The sequence below is a fragment of the Drosophila serrata genome, unplaced genomic scaffold (genome assembly GCF_035046125.1).
Source record: "Drosophila serrata isolate PLE 108 unplaced genomic scaffold, ASM3504612v1 contig_272, whole genome shotgun sequence".
NCBI classification, from domain to species: domain Eukaryota; kingdom Metazoa; phylum Arthropoda; class Insecta; order Diptera; family Drosophilidae; genus Drosophila; species Drosophila serrata.
Window position 1 is genome coordinate 4,372,039 of NW_028257170.1, and position 18,222 is coordinate 4,390,260.

General features: G+C 44.8%; 5 protein-coding genes and 3 non-coding genes across 10 annotated transcripts; all 8 read right to left on the bottom strand.

Moving 5' to 3' along the window:
• Nucleotides 1-212: 212 nt before the first annotated feature.
• Nucleotides 213-754, bottom strand: LOC110191196 (uncharacterized). The gene is made up of 2 exons (XM_020961965.2): nucleotides 546-754; nucleotides 213-477 (listed from the first exon to the last, which is right to left on the bottom strand). The coding sequence occupies exons 1-2, from the start codon at nucleotides 634-636 to the stop codon at nucleotides 260-262; spliced, it is 309 nt and encodes a 102-aa protein (XP_020817624.1). The 5' UTR covers nucleotides 637-754; the 3' UTR covers nucleotides 213-259.
• Nucleotides 755-825: 71 nt separating this feature from the next.
• Nucleotides 826-2,980, bottom strand: Syx13 (syntaxin 13). 2 transcript variants are annotated; one of them, XM_020961655.2, is made up of 3 exons: nucleotides 2,850-2,980; nucleotides 1,802-2,531; nucleotides 826-1,510 (listed from the first exon to the last, which is right to left on the bottom strand). In XM_020961655.2, exons 2-3 carry the CDS (start codon nucleotides 2,496-2,498, stop codon nucleotides 1,332-1,334), a joined length of 876 nt encoding a protein of 291 aa, XP_020817314.2. In that variant the 5' UTR covers nucleotides 2,499-2,531; nucleotides 2,850-2,980; the 3' UTR covers nucleotides 826-1,331. The 2 variants fall into 2 exon arrangements, with proteins under 2 accessions (XP_020817314.2, XP_020817313.2); XM_020961654.2 differs by having other exon boundaries at nucleotides 2,609-2,921.
• Nucleotides 2,981-4,096: 1,116 nt separating this feature from the next.
• On the bottom strand, nucleotides 4,097-6,132 carry RpS4 (ribosomal protein S4). The gene is made up of 6 exons (XM_020961901.2): nucleotides 6,105-6,132; nucleotides 5,860-5,895; nucleotides 5,472-5,730; nucleotides 5,303-5,400; nucleotides 4,661-4,832; nucleotides 4,097-4,435 (listed from the first exon to the last, which is right to left on the bottom strand). Exons 2-6 carry the CDS (start codon nucleotides 5,860-5,862, stop codon nucleotides 4,182-4,184), a joined length of 786 nt encoding a protein of 261 aa, XP_020817560.1. The 5' UTR covers nucleotides 5,863-5,895; nucleotides 6,105-6,132; the 3' UTR covers nucleotides 4,097-4,181.
• Nucleotides 4,492-4,636, bottom strand: LOC147643493 (small nucleolar RNA psi28S-3327). The gene has a single exon (XR_015272080.1). It is a non-coding gene; the product is annotated as a small nucleolar RNA psi28S-3327 (small nucleolar RNA).
• LOC147643494 (small nucleolar RNA psi28S-3327) lies at nucleotides 4,896-5,038 on the bottom strand. The gene has a single exon (XR_015272078.1). It is a non-coding gene; the product is annotated as a small nucleolar RNA psi28S-3327 (small nucleolar RNA).
• LOC147643495 (small nucleolar RNA psi28S-3327) lies at nucleotides 5,086-5,230 on the bottom strand. The gene has a single exon (XR_015272079.1). It is a non-coding gene; the product is annotated as a small nucleolar RNA psi28S-3327 (small nucleolar RNA).
• An 881-nt stretch (nucleotides 6,133-7,013) lies between the features above and the next one.
• On the bottom strand, nucleotides 7,014-11,334 carry Srrm1 (Serine-arginine repetitive matrix 1). Of its 2 annotated transcripts, XM_020961891.2 has the most exons (4): nucleotides 10,870-11,334; nucleotides 9,405-10,693; nucleotides 8,710-9,335; nucleotides 7,014-8,653 (listed from the first exon to the last, which is right to left on the bottom strand). In XM_020961891.2, the coding sequence occupies exons 1-4, from the start codon at nucleotides 10,879-10,881 to the stop codon at nucleotides 7,587-7,589; spliced, it is 2,994 nt and encodes a 997-aa protein (XP_020817550.2). In that variant the 5' UTR covers nucleotides 10,882-11,334; the 3' UTR covers nucleotides 7,014-7,586. The 2 variants fall into 2 exon arrangements, with proteins under 2 accessions (XP_020817550.2, XP_086690479.1); XM_086834353.1 differs by lacking the exon at nucleotides 10,870-11,334 and having other exon boundaries at nucleotides 9,405-10,708.
• A 357-nt stretch (nucleotides 11,335-11,691) lies between these two features.
• LOC110191225 (uncharacterized) lies at nucleotides 11,692-15,850 on the bottom strand. The gene is made up of 5 exons (XM_086834314.1): nucleotides 15,704-15,850; nucleotides 12,940-13,181; nucleotides 12,679-12,836; nucleotides 12,360-12,543; nucleotides 11,692-12,291 (listed from the first exon to the last, which is right to left on the bottom strand). The coding sequence occupies exons 1-5, from the start codon at nucleotides 15,848-15,850 to the stop codon at nucleotides 12,108-12,110; spliced, it is 915 nt and encodes a 304-aa protein (XP_086690440.1). The 3' UTR covers nucleotides 11,692-12,107.
• Nucleotides 15,851-18,222: the final 2,372 nt, after the last annotated feature.

Below are 18,222 nucleotides of genomic sequence, written 5' to 3' on the forward strand. Positions count from 1 at the left end.
GCAGTTTTTTGATTTGTTTTCGAAGGTTCTTTCGCTGCGTACTACATCTTATCTATAAACTTTGTATAAAATAGTACAAAATTTAATTTTACTGAAGTTAAAACTATACAAAACATTCTTTAAGTACTTTAAACAAAGAAAATTGTTAAGGATTTCTCTTAATAAAATGTTTTCCTAAACTAAGAAAGCCTCCATTATACAATAAACCGCTCTTTCAGTTATCAACAGTTTATAGAGTATATTTAAGCCTAAAAGTATACTATTCTGCGGTCTTGGAAGTACTAGCTGCCGCAGCGGCCGCCGCCTGCGTAGAATGGTGCTTGGCCACAGCCTCCTGGGCCTTGCTCAGCTGGATGTAGCCCTCGTGGGCGCGGGAACGCAGCTCGCTCTCAACACTCTTGTTGACCGACTTGGAGATGACGGCCTTGATCTTCTGCGTCTCGTTGAACTTGGCCTTCTTGGCCTGAATTGGAGCATCTAATTGAAATACATAAGTCAGATAAAACAGAGTCCCAGGCAGCTACATGCAACTTGTTGCTACTCACTTGACCGACGGGTGAAGGCAGCCTGCTTTTGTTTTTTCTGCTTCTGCATGGAGGCAGGCATCTTGGCCTTTTTGAATTTTCCCTGAGGCATAGTTAAAACGTTGATTTTAAAAAGAAAATAAGTAAAAATAACTATTTCGCAGCACGTTGTTTTGGTTATCGCCGAGCAGTGGGACCGATGCTATCGATAGCCTGTTTATCGCCTATAAGGCACTGCCAACTTCTCCGATTGTTGCCACAGCTGTTCTTGCCGCACTTTTTGAAAAATTCAAATCACTTCTTTTTTTTGTTCAGTTTATCTTTATTTTCGATTGCTGGCTCACTTAATGATAACTTGAATTATTTAACATATATGTTTGCTTACTCGCTTGCTTTAAACTAAACACACAAAAATTTCACATTCAATGCAAAACTTAAATTGTTCGCGGCAATCATCATCGTTTTCAACAAGAAATCATTATTTAACATTTAAAAGCGCTGAATATTTTGTTGTTTATATGCAATTTAAGTGGGATTCATTATCCTTATTTACGTATGTATATATATATATTTATGTGTATATATGTATATTTATAAATATTGTATTTCCGCTTTAGCTTTCCTCTACATTCTTGTTGTTCTTCTACTTGTTGTCTTTGCTCACTTGGTGATTATTTTAAACAGAGTTTTCAACATTTCGAATCTTTTGTTTCTTATAAAAATTGGTTTACAAAAATGTATGTATGCATGTGGGTGTGTGTTGTGTATGTTTTGCGTGTAAATAAATGAGTACAAAAAATAAAACAATTAACTGTTCAGTTTGGCAACGATAACGCCAGTTACAATTAAGCCTATTATCACAGCAATCACCAGGAGTATCAATATCTTGCGCCGGTAGCTCTGACGACTCCTGGCCGCCTTGGCCAGCTCCGAGGTGCCATCCTCCACATTGGCGGCCGTCTGCTCAATACTGTTCTCGATGAAGTCTGCGAATTAATTAGTGGGGTTTAGTTGTTGACAATTTTACCTTAAAACTAATCTTAGTTGGTAAATATTTAAGTCGCAAAATATTCCACAGTTAGTCATTTCATAAATATGTCTTTGCAAACAGCTCTTATCAGCTTATCAGTCTTTTAGTTTGTTTACCAAAGCAACGCCTCGTAATCGATGCTCAAATATGTTTTATAAAATATCGTTCAAGCTTAAATGTTTTATGCAAATAAAAATTAATTCTACGCTTGTTCTTTTAAGTCAAAGGTTCATCGGACTGGACTCACCCATCTGCTGGCCCTGCTCGTGCACCAATCCGCTCAGCCGGGTCATAATCTGGTTGACGTCTATAATGTCCGATTCAATCTGCTCGACCTGGCGCCGGCGCTCGTCGAGCATATCGACCTCCTGCTGCAGTCCGGCCTGCTCCAGGCGCTGCTGCTGCAGCAACTCGGCGCGGGCCGTTGCCTCCACCTCGTGCTCGGCCAAATCCTGGGCCTGCTGCAGGGTCTGACGCATCGCCGAGGAGATGCGCCGCTGCAGGTTCGAGTACTTCTCGACCACGCCATGGAACTCACGCGTTAGCTTCTCCAGCTGCAGCTTCTGCTGGCGATCTCCATGCCGTACAACGGCCTGTAGGCGCTGGAGATCCTGGCTAGTGGTCTGGATCCGAGCATTGGTCTTCGTGTTGATCGCATGTACCTTCTCGCGCAGCGCTGCCGTGTCGCGGGGCGTCCCAATCAACTTGAGCTGCTTCTCCAGCTGCTTGGTGCTGCTCAGCACCGCGGTGATGTTGTGCCCAATGTCCTCGCTCAGCGACATGAACTCCGTTGGACTAAAGCCGGATGAGCCACCGGCTGCTGCGAAGCTCACCTCGGGCGTCGTCGTGGAAGCCGTATCCGCCGTTGAGCCATAGTCGCGATGCGGGCCACCTCCTCCGCCTGCGCCTCCTCCTCCGGAGGGGTTGTTCAAGGCCTGGGACATGATTGCTGCTCTCTGTGTGTGTGGTGTGTGTGCCTGTGGGTTTAGTGGGGAGTTGGGGGCTTGAAAATGGGGCGACACCTAATACCGCGCACAAACAAACAAATCCCTACAAATGATTCACATGCCAAGACCTCGGTGCAGAGTGCTGGGCATTGTTTTTGTGCTCGACTTATCAACATATGATGCAGCTCTGTGTGTGTGTGTGCGCCCGTGTTGGTGTGTGTACAGTGGTGGCCCCTACTTGTTTCCCCCTCGCACACGGTTCCACCAGCGAGGGGGGTGGGGACGGTTGGGGCACAACTCTTGTAGGGTTTCCGCCTGGCAGCGGACCTGGAACGCCCTGGGACTTACTTCGAAGCGACTTCTTTTCCTGGAGCTCCAACGCACAAACAGTGTGACCACGGCGGCCGTTACAGTATTACCATATGACTCGGGAAAATACGCCAGCGAACTGTGAATGTACCAGGGATGCCAGCTGTTGAGAAGTCACAGTGCTGGGCATAAAAGTTGACCCTTCTGTACATACAAAGTTTAAAAACTTAGTTTAAATTAATACAGCGGTTAAAAACTAACTTAATTTCTTTAAAAATTATAATACAACAAATGTAAGTGTAATTTATTATAAAATCCCAATAAAGAACGGTTCTATATAAAAATCTTTTCTGCTGGTGTAAAATATCTCCTTACATACCCTTAAGGTGTATTATAATTTTAGTCAGTTTGCAACGTCGATCCTATAAAGTATATATATATATATATAGACTTATTCAGCATCAACTCCATAGATGATGACATTACTTCGTTGTTATTGATATTACTATCAATTTATATTACTTTTGGATATTTCATATTTTAACCTTGAAATTTTGTTATTTTACACGATTCTAAATAGTGTACATATATAATTAATCTCATGTTAGTTTATATTCTCATTAGACTAACATTGAAAGGCTCTTAATAACCTCAATGAAAACTGCAATGGTATACAAACCTTTCTTGTTAATAAAATTCTCCTAAAAAAAATACACCTATGAATAAAATCTGATAATACATAATTAATTTTAAAAATATATTTAAGTGTTTTTAAATTAAAAATAACTCGGAACGGTTCGTCCCTGGTAAAAATGGCAAGCATATGACCCAACAGATGGGGTACTTCGGTTAAGCCTGGTGGTGTTCTTCGCTATAAATCAAGCGTGAATTTAAAAAAAACCGATTCAATTAATTTTAATTAATTTTAGTATTGAAAACCATGTTCCTAGACCCTAGATTAAGCAACATAGCTTTAAGAAAATAATATTTCGCTACTTAAAATGAAAACTCCACCTTGATGCCTTGATTTAGCGCATAAAAAGCTGTTTTAATTATCACTTAAAACACAAAGTATATACTTTCGTTCCCAAAGTATTACTATTTCCTACTTTTAAGAAGTGTTGCCGCTTTAAAAAACAAAAACATATTTTTAAATGCTTAAAACGAATGAATTTAATTCGTTGCCCTTAAATATTTGAAACTTTTTAAACTAGTTTCTGTAGCAATAAACACAGAATCTGTAATTCAGTTACAAACCGCATTTGTAAGATCCAAAGGAAACACAATTTCTACGTTCTTGGCTTGTAATTCCGTAGCTTAACGTACAGAGTTATGCTAAAAGGTAAAAATCCTTAAACTCCTGTCCTCTTCTTAGTGGGTCTTGGCGGCCAGACGCTTGTCGCGCTCCTCCGAGATGCTGAGCTTGACACCCTTGCCCTTGGGCAGGGAAATGTAGGGCTTGTTGCCCTTGCCAATGATGAACACGTTCGTCAAACGGGTGGCGAACACATGGCCCTGGGAATCCTTAATGTGCACAATGTCGAAGGATCCGGGGTGACGCTCGCGGTTGACAACGGTGCCGACACGTCCCAAATTCCTGCCTCCGGTGATCATGCAGAGGTTTCCTGTAGAGCAAAAAGGGTTCGTTTAGTGAAATAAAAACAATGGGATATAGGTATGCGAATGTCATTGCACGTAAAAGTTACTGCAACGGCTGTGAAATACCGAAGCAGAGACCGTCGTGACAAAAAATGCTATTGGCTAAATGTATTTGAACCACGCAACTTGATTAGTTAACGTTTTGTGGTCTTCGAACCAGCCAAGAGTATTTATGTCGTGCAATATCTTACCGGAATCGAACTTGATGTAATCGGTGATCTTGCCGGAGGCAATGTCAACCTGCACGGTGTCGTTAGCGTGGATCAGGGGATCCGGGTAGCGGATGGTACGACCGTCGTGTGTGACCAGGAATGGAACACCCTTGGCGCCCAGCTGAGTCTTCTTGACCTTGCACAGCTTGTACTGTAAAGAGTGGAAAATAAATGCCAAAGTTAGTCACAATCATTCAAAGAAGAAACTCATTAAAAATGTAATTGCACGTAAAAGTTACTGAATTGACTTTGGGTTGCCAAATCAGAGACCGTCGTATCAAAAATTGCTTTGGGCTTCGATTTGAACCAATTAACGCATTGCAAAAGACGCAAATCGGTCTTCGACCAAGCCCACACAGAGTTTTTAAAATCGTTCACTATTGATTCCGTTTGTTAGTTTGATTAATTGTAATTGCACGTAAAAGTTACTGAAATGACTGCAGAGTATGTCAGATCAGAGACCGTCGTATCAAAAATTGCTTTGGGCTTCATTTTGAACCAATTCACGCACTATTTTACACACAAATCGGTCTTCGACAAAGCCCTTTCGTCCTCCCGAAAATTCACAAACACAACCGGCACCAAATTCGCTTGCCCTCCGACAGAAAAGGGTTAACTCACCTTGGCCTCCTCGGCGGAGATGCGGTGGATGGTGAAGCGTCCCTTCACGTCGTAGACCAGACGGAAGAACTCACCGGTCTTCTCCAGGGTGATGACATCTAGAAATCGACCCAGAACAAAACTATAGTTTAACCAGATTTCCAGGAAGCGCTTGCAGTGCGCAACTCACCCATATAGCCAGCCGGGTAGGTGGGGTCGGTGCGGACCTTGCCGTCAACCTTGACCAGGCGCTGCATGACGATCTTGGTCACCTCGGCACCGTTGAGGGCGTACTTGAGGCGGTTTCTCAGGAAGATCAGCAGGGGCAGCGACTCGCGCAGCTTGTGTGGGCCGGTCGAGGGGCGTGGGGCGAAGACACCTCCCAACTTGTCCAACATCCATGCCTTGGGCGCGGCTAAACGCTTCAAATGCTTCTTAGGACCACGAGCCTGCAAAACAAATGGAATGAGTTCAGATCCGATTCCGACGCCGCCTCAAATTCACAGATTCCCCGGCGAAAAAGCCACTCGGTCACTCTTTTCACTGGGGATTCTGCTTGGGCATTGAACATCACTCACCATGTTGTTTGATTCTCTATATTCAACGGGCGGTCACTGCAAATAAGAAAAATCGATTTTTTAGTTTTGTGTAAACATTCGGTCGACGCGCAGAAAGCGGCTTCAGTTGACAGAAATCCGCTGGCCCCGGGCGCCGCATACAATGTTTGCCGTTTCTGTCGGCCCGCTGGAGGCCCATTTCGATCGCCGGCTCACAATAACAAAGGCCGATGGCCGAAATATAAACGAATTAAAAATACACGTACCGTCCGTCTTGCAATACAAAAGGAAAAGGAAGCGGTGGGCCAGACAAGAACAGGGTTGCCGGATTTGGTGGTAGGTAGGGCTGTTGAAAATATATCGCGATATTTTACCCAAATATCGATGCTGCGGTATTTATATTTTGATATATTTTTTTTTGGTCACTCTGAATTTCGATGCTATTATTTAAAATTTTACATGTTACACGTCTATAAATATCCGCTCTCTTCTCTCTCGGGTGCTGTAGGGTGTTGGGTTGTTGTTGGTTGCTAAAAGTATATCAAAATACCAATATATCAATAGTTTTTCTTGATGTTTTTTAATAATTTGTTTCGGATCATTCTGTGTCCCGAAGCTGTTATTTAACATTTACCACGACTAAATATCAATATACATGGCTAGCTAATATTTTACACAACTAGATAACATTTTACATGTTTAAAGATATTAATTAACAGAAAGACCGTAAATTAGTATATCTAGTTGGCTGACGGGTTCAAGGTTGCCTCTATAGTTTTTTTTTTTTTTTTTTTTTTTTTTTTTATAGCTTGTGTAGCAAGTATTTTGATTAGAGTTATTGAAAATATATCAAAATATCAAAGTGATATTTTATATTATTATTATTATTATTTTGTATACAAAAGCATGTACCACCGTAGTGGTGGGCCAGATAGCAACAGGATTGCCGGACTTAAAAAATCAGTGTACGAAACGCTTTTGATTTTAAATCATATTTAAAATAAATACATCAATAATATAACCGAAGTAAATAAATTTAAAGAAATAAAATGATTAAATACAAATAGAACCGAATATTTTCGTTCACACCTGGTCCCACCTAATAAAAAACCGAGTTTTTGCACCGATAATATAAATTGCAATCGATTATTTATAGTTAATCGAAATGACAGTTATTTTTTTGTAATTTTACAATTGTTTATTTTCTCATTTTTAGTTAATGCCCCTAAAACACACAATTAGCGCTTCAGGCATTATTAATTACAATCTGTAAAACCTACTTATAAATTAAACTGCGGCAACAATACAATTTGCCAAACGGATTTACGCTTGCCTATGTATGTGTGTGTGAATTTAATGCATTTAAAACCACTCTTGGGGCTAAATAGTTATAAATGGTTAATTGGTTTTCCCTTCAATTGTTGTTTGCTTTTTGTTTTTGTACATAATACAAACTGTAGTCATTCGCTCGCTAGTTTAGTTGCTACTTTTTCTCGTTTAGGCGAAAGAACTTAATTTTATGTGAAATACATTTTTAAGAATTACAATGTATGCAGTTAATGAATGTATAGTTTTGCTTTAAATGTATAATTCTATTTTAATGGCTACGTACGTCTGTCTGTGTGTGAGTATGGGGAGGGAAGGTGCTGTGTGTGTGGCATGAGCGGATGTGTCTTCATGTCAGTGTGTGGCTGAGAGTGTGTGGCGTGGAGAGGGCAGGGCCATTTTTCTCGCACTTAGTCTGTCATTCAGTCCAGCTTTTTCATCGATTTGAGGGCCCGCTCCCGGAGCTGCTTCTCCAGGTCCTCATTAATGATCCCCGGCCCCGATCCGCCCGCTAGCAGTAGCGGCAGCTTGCCTGTTCCATTCCGTTTGACAGTTGACTGCTCCTCCTCTTCGCTACTTCCCGGGGAGCTGCTGTCCGCCCGCGATTTGCCGGCACTGCTCTTCCGCTTGTGCTTCTTATGCTTCTTGCTCTTCTTGCTGTGCTTCTTATGTTTCTTATGCTTATGCTTTCGCTTTGAGGAGGCCTCGGACTCGCTATCGCTCGATTCCGCCACCTTCTTGGCCTTCTTGCGCTTCTTCTTTGCCATTGCTTCGTCCTCGGAGTCACTGTTGCCGTCCTCCCCGGCCTCATCCCGTCGCGGCTTCTTGTGGCTGCGTTTGCGGTTGCTGCTGCTGCCTCCCAAGGACTCCTCATCACCGCTGGATGTGGCAGCGCGCCTGGATTTCTTGTCTGAGCGTCGTTTATCCTTTTCCCTCTCGCGCTCCTTCTCCTTTAGAATTGCCGCGGCTATAGCCGCCTCCTTCTCCTTTTCCTTTAGCATTTGCTGTTTCTTTTTCTTGTGGCGCTCATCACCGCTGGAGTTGTCATCGTCGTCGCTCTGATCGCTGCTACTAGAGCTGTCCGAACTGCGGCGCGCCTTCTCCTTCGCTTTGCCTTTGGCCGCAGTTTCGGAACCTATCGGCGCTTGCTTCTTGCGCCGCGGCTGCTGCTGTTCTTCGCTGTCATCACTGTCCGCGCTGCTGTCCGAGCTGCTGCTTTGGCTCTGGTCGCGGGATTTCTTTGGTGCCGCCTTGGCAGCCAGGCGCTCATGGGGCTTAAGGAACGGAGAAGGCGTGCGGGACAGGCTGGCGTAGCTGTTGCGCCTGGCGAAAGCCGGAGCCGGAGCCGGAGCTGGAGCTGGAGCTGGGGCAGGAGCCGGAGACGGTTCCACCACAATGACTGCTTCTGTCTTAGATTTACGCTGCTGCTCTTCGCGGCAGAGATCGATGGTGTTTACAGCCGGTCCAGCGAATTCCACCGATGAGCGCCCTAAATGGTTTAAGCCTTGGTTACATTCAGTTTCGAGTTTTGCGTACCAAACTTACCGATTGGACTGTCCCGTTTGCGGCTCGGTCGAGGACTGGAACGACTGCGGCTTCTTTGACGACTATGGCTGTGGCTGCGACTGCGGCTACGTCCGCGCCTCTCTTGCGGACTCGGGCTGCGCTGTCGCTGCTGAGGCGGGCGACCACCTGCAGGTTCAACCGAACTGCCCGATGAGGAGCGTCTTGGCCTGGCCGGTGGCGGATTGTCCCACCGGTTTACATGCCCACCGCCTGGAGAACTGCGCCTCTCCCTAGAGTTGGGACGACGATCACGTGAGTTTCGTCTTTGTTGGGGCGAGGAGAAGCGACGTCCGGGACCCGAGGGTGGCGAGAACTGTTTACGGAACTGCTGGTGGCCCTGCTGCATGGGGGACTGCCGGTGGTCGCGTTGGTTGAAGCGGTTTTGCTGCGGAGACTGGCGTCTATCGAAACGGCCCATTCCGCCGCCACCACGGCCACCACCGCCAGGACTTTGCCTAGCCTGCCAATGGATTCGGCCACCACCGCGGAAGTTGGGTGAACCGCCTCGATGCTGCCACATCTGACGATGCTGGCCGCCACGGTTGCCACCACGTCCCCCGCCTCTAAAGTTCATCATGGGAGAGCGGCGTCGATTGTTGTTGAAGCTAAGGACAGAGTTACCACACATATTTAGTCAATGAAAGGTAATTACGTGAATTAATAACCAAACTCACCGTCTTGGTGAGCGCGAGTAGCGCATAGGTGACCTTGATAGACGTCGGGATCGGGATCGACGGCGAGAATTGGATCGTTGGAAACGGTTTCCGCCACCTCCACCATTATCCTGACGCATCGGGCTGCGTCCTCGCGGAGAGAAGCGTCTGCCGCCGCCTCGACGATTGCCTCCACCGCCAAATTGCCTGCCTCGATCATTGCCACGCTCCATAGAGCTGGCAGAGTCACCTCTATTGTTTCGATACTGCCGCTTGTTCTGCACACTGTTCTTGTTGCGACGATGCTCGAACTGATCCTGGTTGCGCTCTGGTGACAAGGAGATGCTGCTAGAGCGTCCTCGGCGCCGGCTGCGACGCGAGGAGCTACGTGAGCGGGAACGCTTGGGGCTGCCCGAGCGTGAGCGGCTGCGAGATGATCGGGATCGAGATCGTGATCGTGTACGCGACTTGGCCTTGCCCTTGGCAGGTGGCGGCGCCGGTGACTTGTCCGACGAATGGCGGCCATTTACAGTCTTGGCAGGTGCGGGCTCCACGGAGCCAGTCTTCTTCACAGAGCCTCTCGATCCAGACCGAGACTTCTGGCGGGAGTGGCGCGGAGAGCGTGAACGCGGCCTACGGCTGGATCGTCGCTCCCTGGAGCCAGGGCGTGCGGTCGTGGAGGAGTCACGCTTGCGGATGCGTGCTGCCGCATTGGCCGCCGCTTCACGGGCTGCACTGGGCACTGAACCGTTATTAGACGGCTTGGTGGAACGGGAACGTGAGCGGGACTTGGACTTGCCGCCGCCGTTGGGCGAACGGTCACGCTGCCGATCCCGGCGAGAGCTGGCACGCTGCGAACGAGATCGTGAACGAGAGCGGGAACGAGAGCGAGAGCGGGAGCGGTCCCTCTGACGCTGCTCCTCCTCGCGCTTGAGTATCTCGTCCTTCTTCTGCTGTATAAACTCTGCGGGTATGCCCGAATCGCTTTCCTGTGCGGAGAGCAGCAGTGCCCACAGCTCGCCCATAAACTGCCGAGCATTGCGGCCGTTGAGGAAGCCCGTCATGTTAATCTGCATCTTCTTGGGGCACGGGTACTTCTCCTCCTCCAGCTGGTTGTACACAAACTCCACCACGACATCGTCCTCGATGTGCAGGATATCGGTGATCTTCTTGCTGATCCACGGCCGCAGCACGTCCAGCTTCACCTTGGACATGTCCACCCGCTTGTTCAAGCAGTCACCGAACTTCATTTGCTTCATCAGCTTTTTCTCCTTGTCGCTGAACCTAGTGTCCTGCTGTTGGTTGGTGCCCTGTGGACGATACATTATATTGGAATGGAAACAACAAAAATGTCAAGCGGATGTTTTTAGTTAAAAAAACAACATTGGAAAAATGGAAATGGAAGCGCAAAGTGAACGGCGAAGCAACGAGGGTGGGGAAAAGCATTATCGATTGCTGTGGACTGGGGCGGGGGGCGCGCGCTTACCGTGAACATCATCTTGGATGCGTTTCGCTGAGTCTCTCTCGCTAAGGGAGGGGGATATCGGTGCACTGCCGCCAAATTCTTTCCCCTCTAGGCCAGGCACATTTGTTTGCTCCTTCGACGGGGAAAAAATTCAATAAAAATATATGTAACCCGGCACCACGCAAGTCAATTGTCTACACGCACACACACACGCACAGCGTCTTTTCGCCACAGCCAGGGGCAGTGTGTATGTGTGAGGGCCGGGGATGCTCTGCTCTCGCGGCCAGTTATGTAGCTGCGGATCGCTGGTAACGCACTTTCGGTGATGCGCGGTTAGTTAGTTACACCTGTCGCGTTCACAAAAGCCTTTTCCGTCACTTATGGCTTGCACTTTTTCCTCGCAAAATAAAAAGATTCGTGAAAACGGTCTGCACGCAATGTGACCAGGCGACCGTGAAAAATACCAAAGGCTCTGCCAAATATACCGACACATCCCGTCGCGTTAATGTACTCTAAATATACTAAATACTTTCACCGGCCGTTAAATTCAAATAATACCAAACGCGAACATCAACGAATTTACAGATGAATTAATATTTGAATTAAAATCAAAGAAATAAATTATTACCCTTGACAACTAATGAATAATTAATTTAAATTAAATCAATTTTAAATTTGTGAGCTATGGAACCCTGAATATTAACTTACATCTCTTGCCTCTTGACCCAAATTAAATATTTTCACATGTTAATGTTCTATTTTAAAATTGTAGGACTTCCCATATAATAAGAAGTTTATAAAATATTACAAATAAAATTCTAATTTATTTTAAAAATTAAACAATTTTATCAACATTTCGAAACGAATGTTTTTATTTTGCATTTTCGAATGCCGTAATTAGGGGTTCTAATAAATACACACTACAAATGCACAAAGGCATTATTTCAATTTTGTTTAAATTTAGACTTAACATTAGGATTTGATTATTTTTCGAGCAAAATTCCATTTCAATTTTATACAGCTGAGAGGGGGAATGAAAGGAGAATATGATAAGATGGGGAAAACATTAAATAACATTGCAAAATTGATTTCGCTACAAAAAATAATTCCTTGTTTAAGTACACATTAATTTAGCCAGCCAGTTAGCCCAGCTCCAGCTCCGCTCCGCTACGACCCAAAACTCGCTCAGTTCTTTTGGTTGCTGTTGTTGTTGTTCCTGGTGGGGTGGATGGGATGTTTTTTGGTGACCCCGACCCCGCCTACGGTATCATGTTGGGCTCCTGGGCAGCGCCCGTTGAGTATTTTGGCTTGCACACACATCCGCTCTCCACCAGCACATAGTCCTGGCCGGTTAGAGTCACCGGGCCAAGGGGAATGACCAGGAACAGGTAAGGCACATAGGTTTGCGTACACTCTCCCCGCACCACGTCGCACTCAGAGGATCTGGAGGTAGAATTTAAATTTTAATATTAAAAACATTACAGATCTTTGATGACCCATCATCTACTTACTCGCACACTTCAAAGACCACCTGCTGGAGGAGATCGGGGAACTTCTGGACTATGGTCACCGGCTGGCCAGAGGTAAGACTAACGCCATACATCGGCGCCGTAGTGTTGTAGCGCGTCTTGCATAGCCGCGCCGGTGTCTCGCTCTTGCACTGCTGCGCCGGCGTGGCGTTCTTCAGCGATCGACCTGTGATCATATCACCCAATGATTAGTCAATCAATCGATCAATCAGCCAGTCGGTCGGTTGGTTAGTCAGTCAGTCAGTCAGTCAGTCAGTCATTTAGCTATGTGGTGGAGGTGTGGACCAATTGGCTTACTTACCGTAGCGACTGCTTCCGACGGCCTCGTTATTTACCTCGTCGTAGGCCCTCAGCAGAGCACTAGTGGTTATGGCGGGGTCCAGCGTGCTGGGCAATTTGCTCTGGCGGCCACGTCGCGAGTTTCCGTTCCAGTTGGAGAAGGTGCGCGCCACGGCCGCGCTGCAAAGAGGAGATCCCAATTAGGGGGTTATGGTTATATACGATAGAAAAGAAAGTTGGCTGACCGCCACCGCCAGCCGCCACTACACACCGACTGACTCACCTCGGATACGGAGCATTGTTGGGTCCCAGGCAGTCGGGCGAGTCCGTGAGCGCATCGCCGGACAGGTACTTCAGGCCACGCCCCCCGGCACACCGGCTGAGGGGCGCGTCATCATCGGCGCTGCTGTAACTCGGCCACAGAGCCGCATTCGCGCAGGTGAGTGCGATGCTGATGACGCAGAGAGCCGTTAGGTGCTGCAACGATGAGATACGGATGCGGATATGGGTTACGAAACGGTTTGACTAAGATGGAGGAGGGATCATTTTTTCACAAGCTTTCATTGGGTAATTGAGAAATTGGAATAGAATAATAACCGATAATTTATTAGATGCTGATTATTGGGCGTGAAAATTGGCTAAACTTGGAGCATATATAATAATTGGTAACCCTCTTTTATAATTATTTAATTTTGATTAAATTCTACTAAGCTGAAATCCAAAGAAATTCTTTCTTTTATTTAAGGAATTATTTAAACCATTTCTATAGAAATATACGTATTATTTACCGTTTTATTTCTACACTAAACTAAAGCTGAACTTATCCATTTCGGGTTAAGAATCACCAATCAATTTAAGTTATTTTCTTTTACTTTTATGTTTTAATTCATTAAAAAGTCACTGCTAACTTGTTGAAATTATTACATTTAATCAAGGATATTTTATTTAATTAATTAAACATTAAAACGGTTTGGGCCCGTGCGGATAACGGTAGCCGATCGCTGGAAATGCTGCGTCACGCAGAATGGCCAACTGGACTTGGCCAAACTCTGGTCTAGACCGCTGTTCCGTAAGTGTTGTAACGTGTTTTATGGCCTGCCGTTGAACCGCTGACCCTGACCATGGCCCGGGTACTAGTACTTGTATTTCTAGTCTAGCATCTGGCCAGGGGAACTCCCTCTACGGAGTTCTGGGAAAAGTACGCCACTATCCAGATTACAAGGGCCTATCCCACAGAGTGGAGCCCGCCGATGAAAAGTTTCTATTTTCACATACTTGACCCGCTTAGCCCCGAAATCCATAAACAAATTAATTAAGCTCATAAATAACAATCTCGTGAGCCATCATCCATCGTACGTGAAAGTAAAAACAAAGAAGAAATCCAGACGAGCCGAGAAGAAATGTTAATACATACAATTTTTTTTTCATTTTTCCCCCCATTTTTTTCAACGGCATGCAAAGCTGACTTCTAATATGGTCTGAACTTTTTATTGCCTCTTCTTGCGGTTTTTATTTATTCGCGCGCGCGTTCATGTATTTTCTTTCACTTTCTCTGTGCAGATTTGGCTGCTGATCAAGTGCCAGAGCCGAAAAACCAGTTTCGATTGAATTAAAATTGCTGCACAAAATTTGCTTTTGGCATTTCTTTACCCCCTCAAACTTGGCTTTCTGCTGAGAAAATCGCTGCACGTACATACACGTACGACATGCGAAATGATAATCGTAGCGTTTCTGGCAGCCTTTGTGTCCAATTCAACGACTGTCAATGGCGGAATACCGCAAATATTTCTTAATTGATATAAATATTTTCTTTGTACTATTACAATTATTGTTTTGTTTGCCAGTTAAAGTTGTTTTTTCCCAACTTTCTTTTAGTTAGGCATTTGACAAAAACGAAATGATTCACAAGAGTGTGGGGCCGTAATGGTCATTGCGTGTGGTTCGGTGGGAAAAACGAAAGCGAAATTCTATTATTTAATTCTTTTCACATTCATTACACGACTTTAATGATCGCAGAGGAAGCGGTGTAGCGGGAATAGGGGAGCTTGCACACGTGCAGACTGGCCTCCGTGTGAGTCTGGTGATGCAGCCGATGGACACGACACTCTCACCGAGTTCCGACAGTTCGTAACTGCCTTTTGTCAAATTCTGTGGCTCATTAAACGCGCTTTTCTTGGCATTGTGTGTCGTTTGGTTGGTCCGACTTTCCGTTTTTATGACTCTTCAGCAATTTCGTTTAATAAATGCTCGCGGCCGTCTTCATTGTCGTCGTCGTCCCCTCTTAATTCGACATTAAAAGACAGGTACGGGACCCCTGGGACCCGGAGAAGCCATTGCCATTTGAACCTGTCACCAGAAAGAGAGACGTATTTTTACCTGGTAATTGCCATCTTGATTGGGTCTCTCTCGGCACCTAATGAGGCGACTTTCTTAGGTCCGCGAGGGTTCATTGTTGGCACGGACATGACTGTACCAAATCACCAATAGCCGCCAGAGAAATGCAAATAGTTTTTGTACATAAATTGGGCATTATTGCTTTGCTTTGGAAATCGGCAAATCACGCATTAATCAAAAACCCATTGACGAACCGTTGACAATTTGAAACAGCTCCCGTCATTAGGCTTACATAACAACAACAGCAACAACAAGGTGCACCAAATGTTTTTGCTTTGCCAGCGAAAGAGGAAAAGAGAGGGCGCAACAAAGCCTGGCTAGAAAGAACCAAAGCGAGAAATACACCAACAACAACAAGAACGGCAAAAAGAGACAAAGCGACGAGCAAAACTGTCAAGAGCAGCGGCTTGGTTCGTGTATCAGGTGCCGTTATAACGAGGTTAACGACCCACATCGCCATCTCCCTCTTGCGCTTCGATCTCCACGCTCCGGTCTCCACTCTCGGCTTAAAGCTCGCATAAACAAACATTGGCGCTTAATAACAAATGAAATTAAATTCTAACACATTGGAAAAGCAAACAGATCAGCGACTGCACGAGTGAAAATTGGTCTCGGGAAAGCATTGCAATGTCGACAGATTATTGACAGCTTACAAATAGCCACAGGTGACGTTGACTGTGGACTGTGACTTTGACTGTGACTGTGAGACAGCGACTGCGACTGCGCTCGTTGCACGCAATGGGGGCTTTGGACAACTGGAACTGGTTTATTGATAAGCGTAGCCCATAGCTGCGGGCCATGATGCCATCTCTGTCTCGCCGTCTGTCTCCGGCGAGTTCCACATTCTCAATGGATGTCAGTGATAATGCATTGTGATTGAAACGAATTGAGAATTGAGAGAGAATTGTGCTCGCTTGACTGACACAATTTCCCAGAGGCTTTTGTCCGTCGATTGTGGAGCAGTTGGTCAGGAAAAGCCAGTCAGTTGATCCGATGAAAAGCAAAGGCCAATTGTCTTGCAGCTGCTGTCAACATGGCCAGAGCCACAAATAGAATATGTTCCAAAATAGACCTTGGATCTCGACAAAGAAAAAGATTAATCATCTGATTGACAGTTCATGAAAAAAGACTAATAAATGTGATTCAAAGATTTATAATAATAGTCATTTTGCTGAATCTGACGAAAGAACTAATATTTTTGAAGGTGGGATTAAAGCATAGGATAGGATTCATAAACAACTCTGAAATCAAGAGGTTAAAGGATATTTAAGAAGGTTGATAATCATTTCTATCAATTAAATATTTAATTCTCATACTTATTTTAGACTAGAACTTTCTTCATGCCAATTGGCAATTTATTATTTATTATTCGCTAAAAATTTTTTAAAATGCTTGTCTAAATTACAGGAAAAGCTTAAATCCAGGTATTACTTTCCATGTTAGACAACTATTAGTTTCCATTCTTAGCCGCCAATTGTTAAAAGATACTTAATTTTAATCTCTAGCTTAATAGAATAGTAAATCCACTAATTTCAATTATGGCAACCTAAAAGCGCTGTTTACGTTTATCGATCAATAATATCGATACGGGAAGCCAACGGGTCGTATGTGCAACGTAACTGTGCAAATGTTTTTGTTGCCGGTTCTCAGCACCGTTGCGCATTAGACCGTTGTTTTCTGTTGGGGGGTTTTTCCATATTTTTTTTTTCGTTCCGCGACAGACAACAAAGCTCGATGCCGTGATAACCCCGAAGCGACAAAACTTTCAATGGTTTTTTTTTTTCTCCAGAAGAAGCAGCAGCCTTAACGGCCACTATGCAGATCACGTTTTCCCCAGACCACAGAGCGGAATGGGGAGAATGTGAGGGATAGAGATAGAGAGCGAGACAAGTGCATGGACTCTGGCTTCATTGCCTCCGGCTATCACCTCCCCTTTCACTCCCCCGCTCAGTGACGTACACAGACTTTTCTCCAAAGGGGGCTCTAACAAATATTGTATTAACTCAAGGAAGAAGGTTTTAAGGTCTTAAAAAGACAAGGAACTGCGACCACTGACTTCTTAAAAGACACTCAAGCTCTTTGTAGTTTTAGCTTAATCTGTACTAGAATACCTTTTTTATAAACTTCTCACGCGGGGCATCTGTAATACCCCTCATAACACACCTACGCCACTGCCCCACACAGGTTGACGACAGCGGCGCTTTCATTTTTGGACTGTGACTGCGACTGCCCATTGTCCAGATGGTGGGATCCAAATCTGAGGAATCCGTGGAAACGAGGCTATGAAAACCCTTTTGGCTGACCGCCACTAGAATCGAGGAATTTTAATGACAATAGAGAAGTCGAGGAGGGGACGAGACCCAAATTGCCTGCAGCAACACTTTTACTCATTACGCTCTCGTTTTTGATGCTTTGGATCTGGGCAGAAGTTTCACTGCATAATTCGCATCATTATCATTTACTCGATGGGCAGGTAGGCAGTACCTGTACTGTTACCTTTTGGCGCTACATTAAAGCTGGCAATTAACACCGATTTATGACAATATTCTCGAGGGTTGCCTGCCAATCAGAATGCGAATGAAGAGATGTTGGGAATCTTTGACCCAGAACGCCGTTGTGGTTAACAGTTTATAATTCCGCTTTTTGCAAATAGTTTTACGCACCCCGTTGTTGTTGTTGTTGTTATTATTGTTGTTAGTTTTCCTCAAGGTTTCTTTAAGAACGGGAGAAGTTGAAACGCTTGAATGAGAATGAGAATCTTCTTCTACCTGTAAACCAGAAATGGGAGACAGAGACGACGAGCAACCCATAAAAATCAAAGTATGAATATATTTAGCCTACTTTTTATAAAATTTTTATTTCGCTTTTGCCAACGGCATGGCATGGCTCAGCACCGGCATTCGAGCATTTAGGCGACGATTTAAGAATCCGCTTTGAATCATCGTCTGCACAGAGAGAAAATTTATACTGATTCCTAAAATTAATTGACTTTTGAAAAAAGGTCATGTCATATACCATAAATTATAGAATGTTTTGTTTGCATCATTGAAATCCCCTACAGGTTGTATCTATATTTCCTTAAACATTTTGTATTTATCATATTATTATTATAGTCAAAATAAATAAATAAAAACATATTCTGCGATATGAAATTCGAAACTTTATTAAATAG

What these genes read in the sequence shown, in the direction of transcription:
- Srrm1 (XM_086834353.1), bottom strand. Translation starts at nt 10,708, where the DNA reads ATGTATCGTCCACAGGGCACCAACCAACAGCAGGACACTAGGTTCAGC. An exon ending in TACTCGCGCTCACCAAGACG is followed by an intron (nt 9,336 to 9,404) that starts GTGAGTTTGGTT and finishes CTCTGTCCTTAG; the next exon opens with CTTCAACAACAATCGACGCC. An exon ending in CAAACGGGACAGTCCAATCG is followed by an intron (nt 8,654 to 8,709) that starts GTAAGTTTGGTA and finishes TAAACCATTTAG; the next exon opens with GGCGCTCATCGGTGGAATTC.
- Syx13 (XM_020961654.2), bottom strand. Translation starts at nt 2,677, where the DNA reads ATGTTGATAAGTCGAGCACAAAAACAATGCCCAGCACTCTGCACCGAG. An exon ending in TCTTGGCATGTGAATCATTT is followed by an intron (nt 2,532 to 2,608) that starts GTAGGGATTTGT and finishes CTAAACCCACAG; the next exon opens with GCACACACACCACACACACA. An exon ending in CGAGCAGGGCCAGCAGATGG is followed by an intron (nt 1,511 to 1,801) that starts GTGAGTCCAGTC and finishes ATTAATTCGCAG; the next exon opens with ACTTCATCGAGAACAGTATT.
- LOC110191225 (XM_086834314.1), bottom strand. Translation starts at nt 15,850, where the DNA reads ATGGCCCGCAGCTATGGGCTACGCTTATCAATAAACCAGTTCCAGTTG. An exon ending in CGTCGGAAGCAGTCGCTACG is followed by an intron (nt 12,544 to 12,678) that starts GTAAGTAAGCCA and finishes ATATGATCACAG; the next exon opens with GTCGATCGCTGAAGAACGCC. An exon ending in GTGGTCTTTGAAGTGTGCGA is followed by an intron (nt 12,292 to 12,359) that starts GTAAGTAGATGA and finishes TTCTACCTCCAG; the next exon opens with ATCCTCTGAGTGCGACGTGG.
- LOC110191196 (XM_020961965.2), bottom strand. Translation starts at nt 636, where the DNA reads ATGCCTCAGGGAAAATTCAAAAAGGCCAAGATGCCTGCCTCCATGCAG. An exon ending in TGCCTTCACCCGTCGGTCAA is followed by an intron (nt 478 to 545) that starts GTGAGTAGCAAC and finishes TATTTCAATTAG; the next exon opens with ATGCTCCAATTCAGGCCAAG.
- RpS4 (XM_020961901.2), bottom strand. An exon ending in TCTCCGCCGAGGAGGCCAAG is followed by an intron (nt 4,833 to 5,302) that starts GTGAGTTAACCC and finishes CACTCTTTACAG; the next exon opens with TACAAGCTGTGCAAGGTCAA. An exon ending in TTACATCAAGTTCGATTCCG is followed by an intron (nt 4,436 to 4,660) that starts GTAAGATATTGC and finishes TTTGCTCTACAG; the next exon opens with GAAACCTCTGCATGATCACC.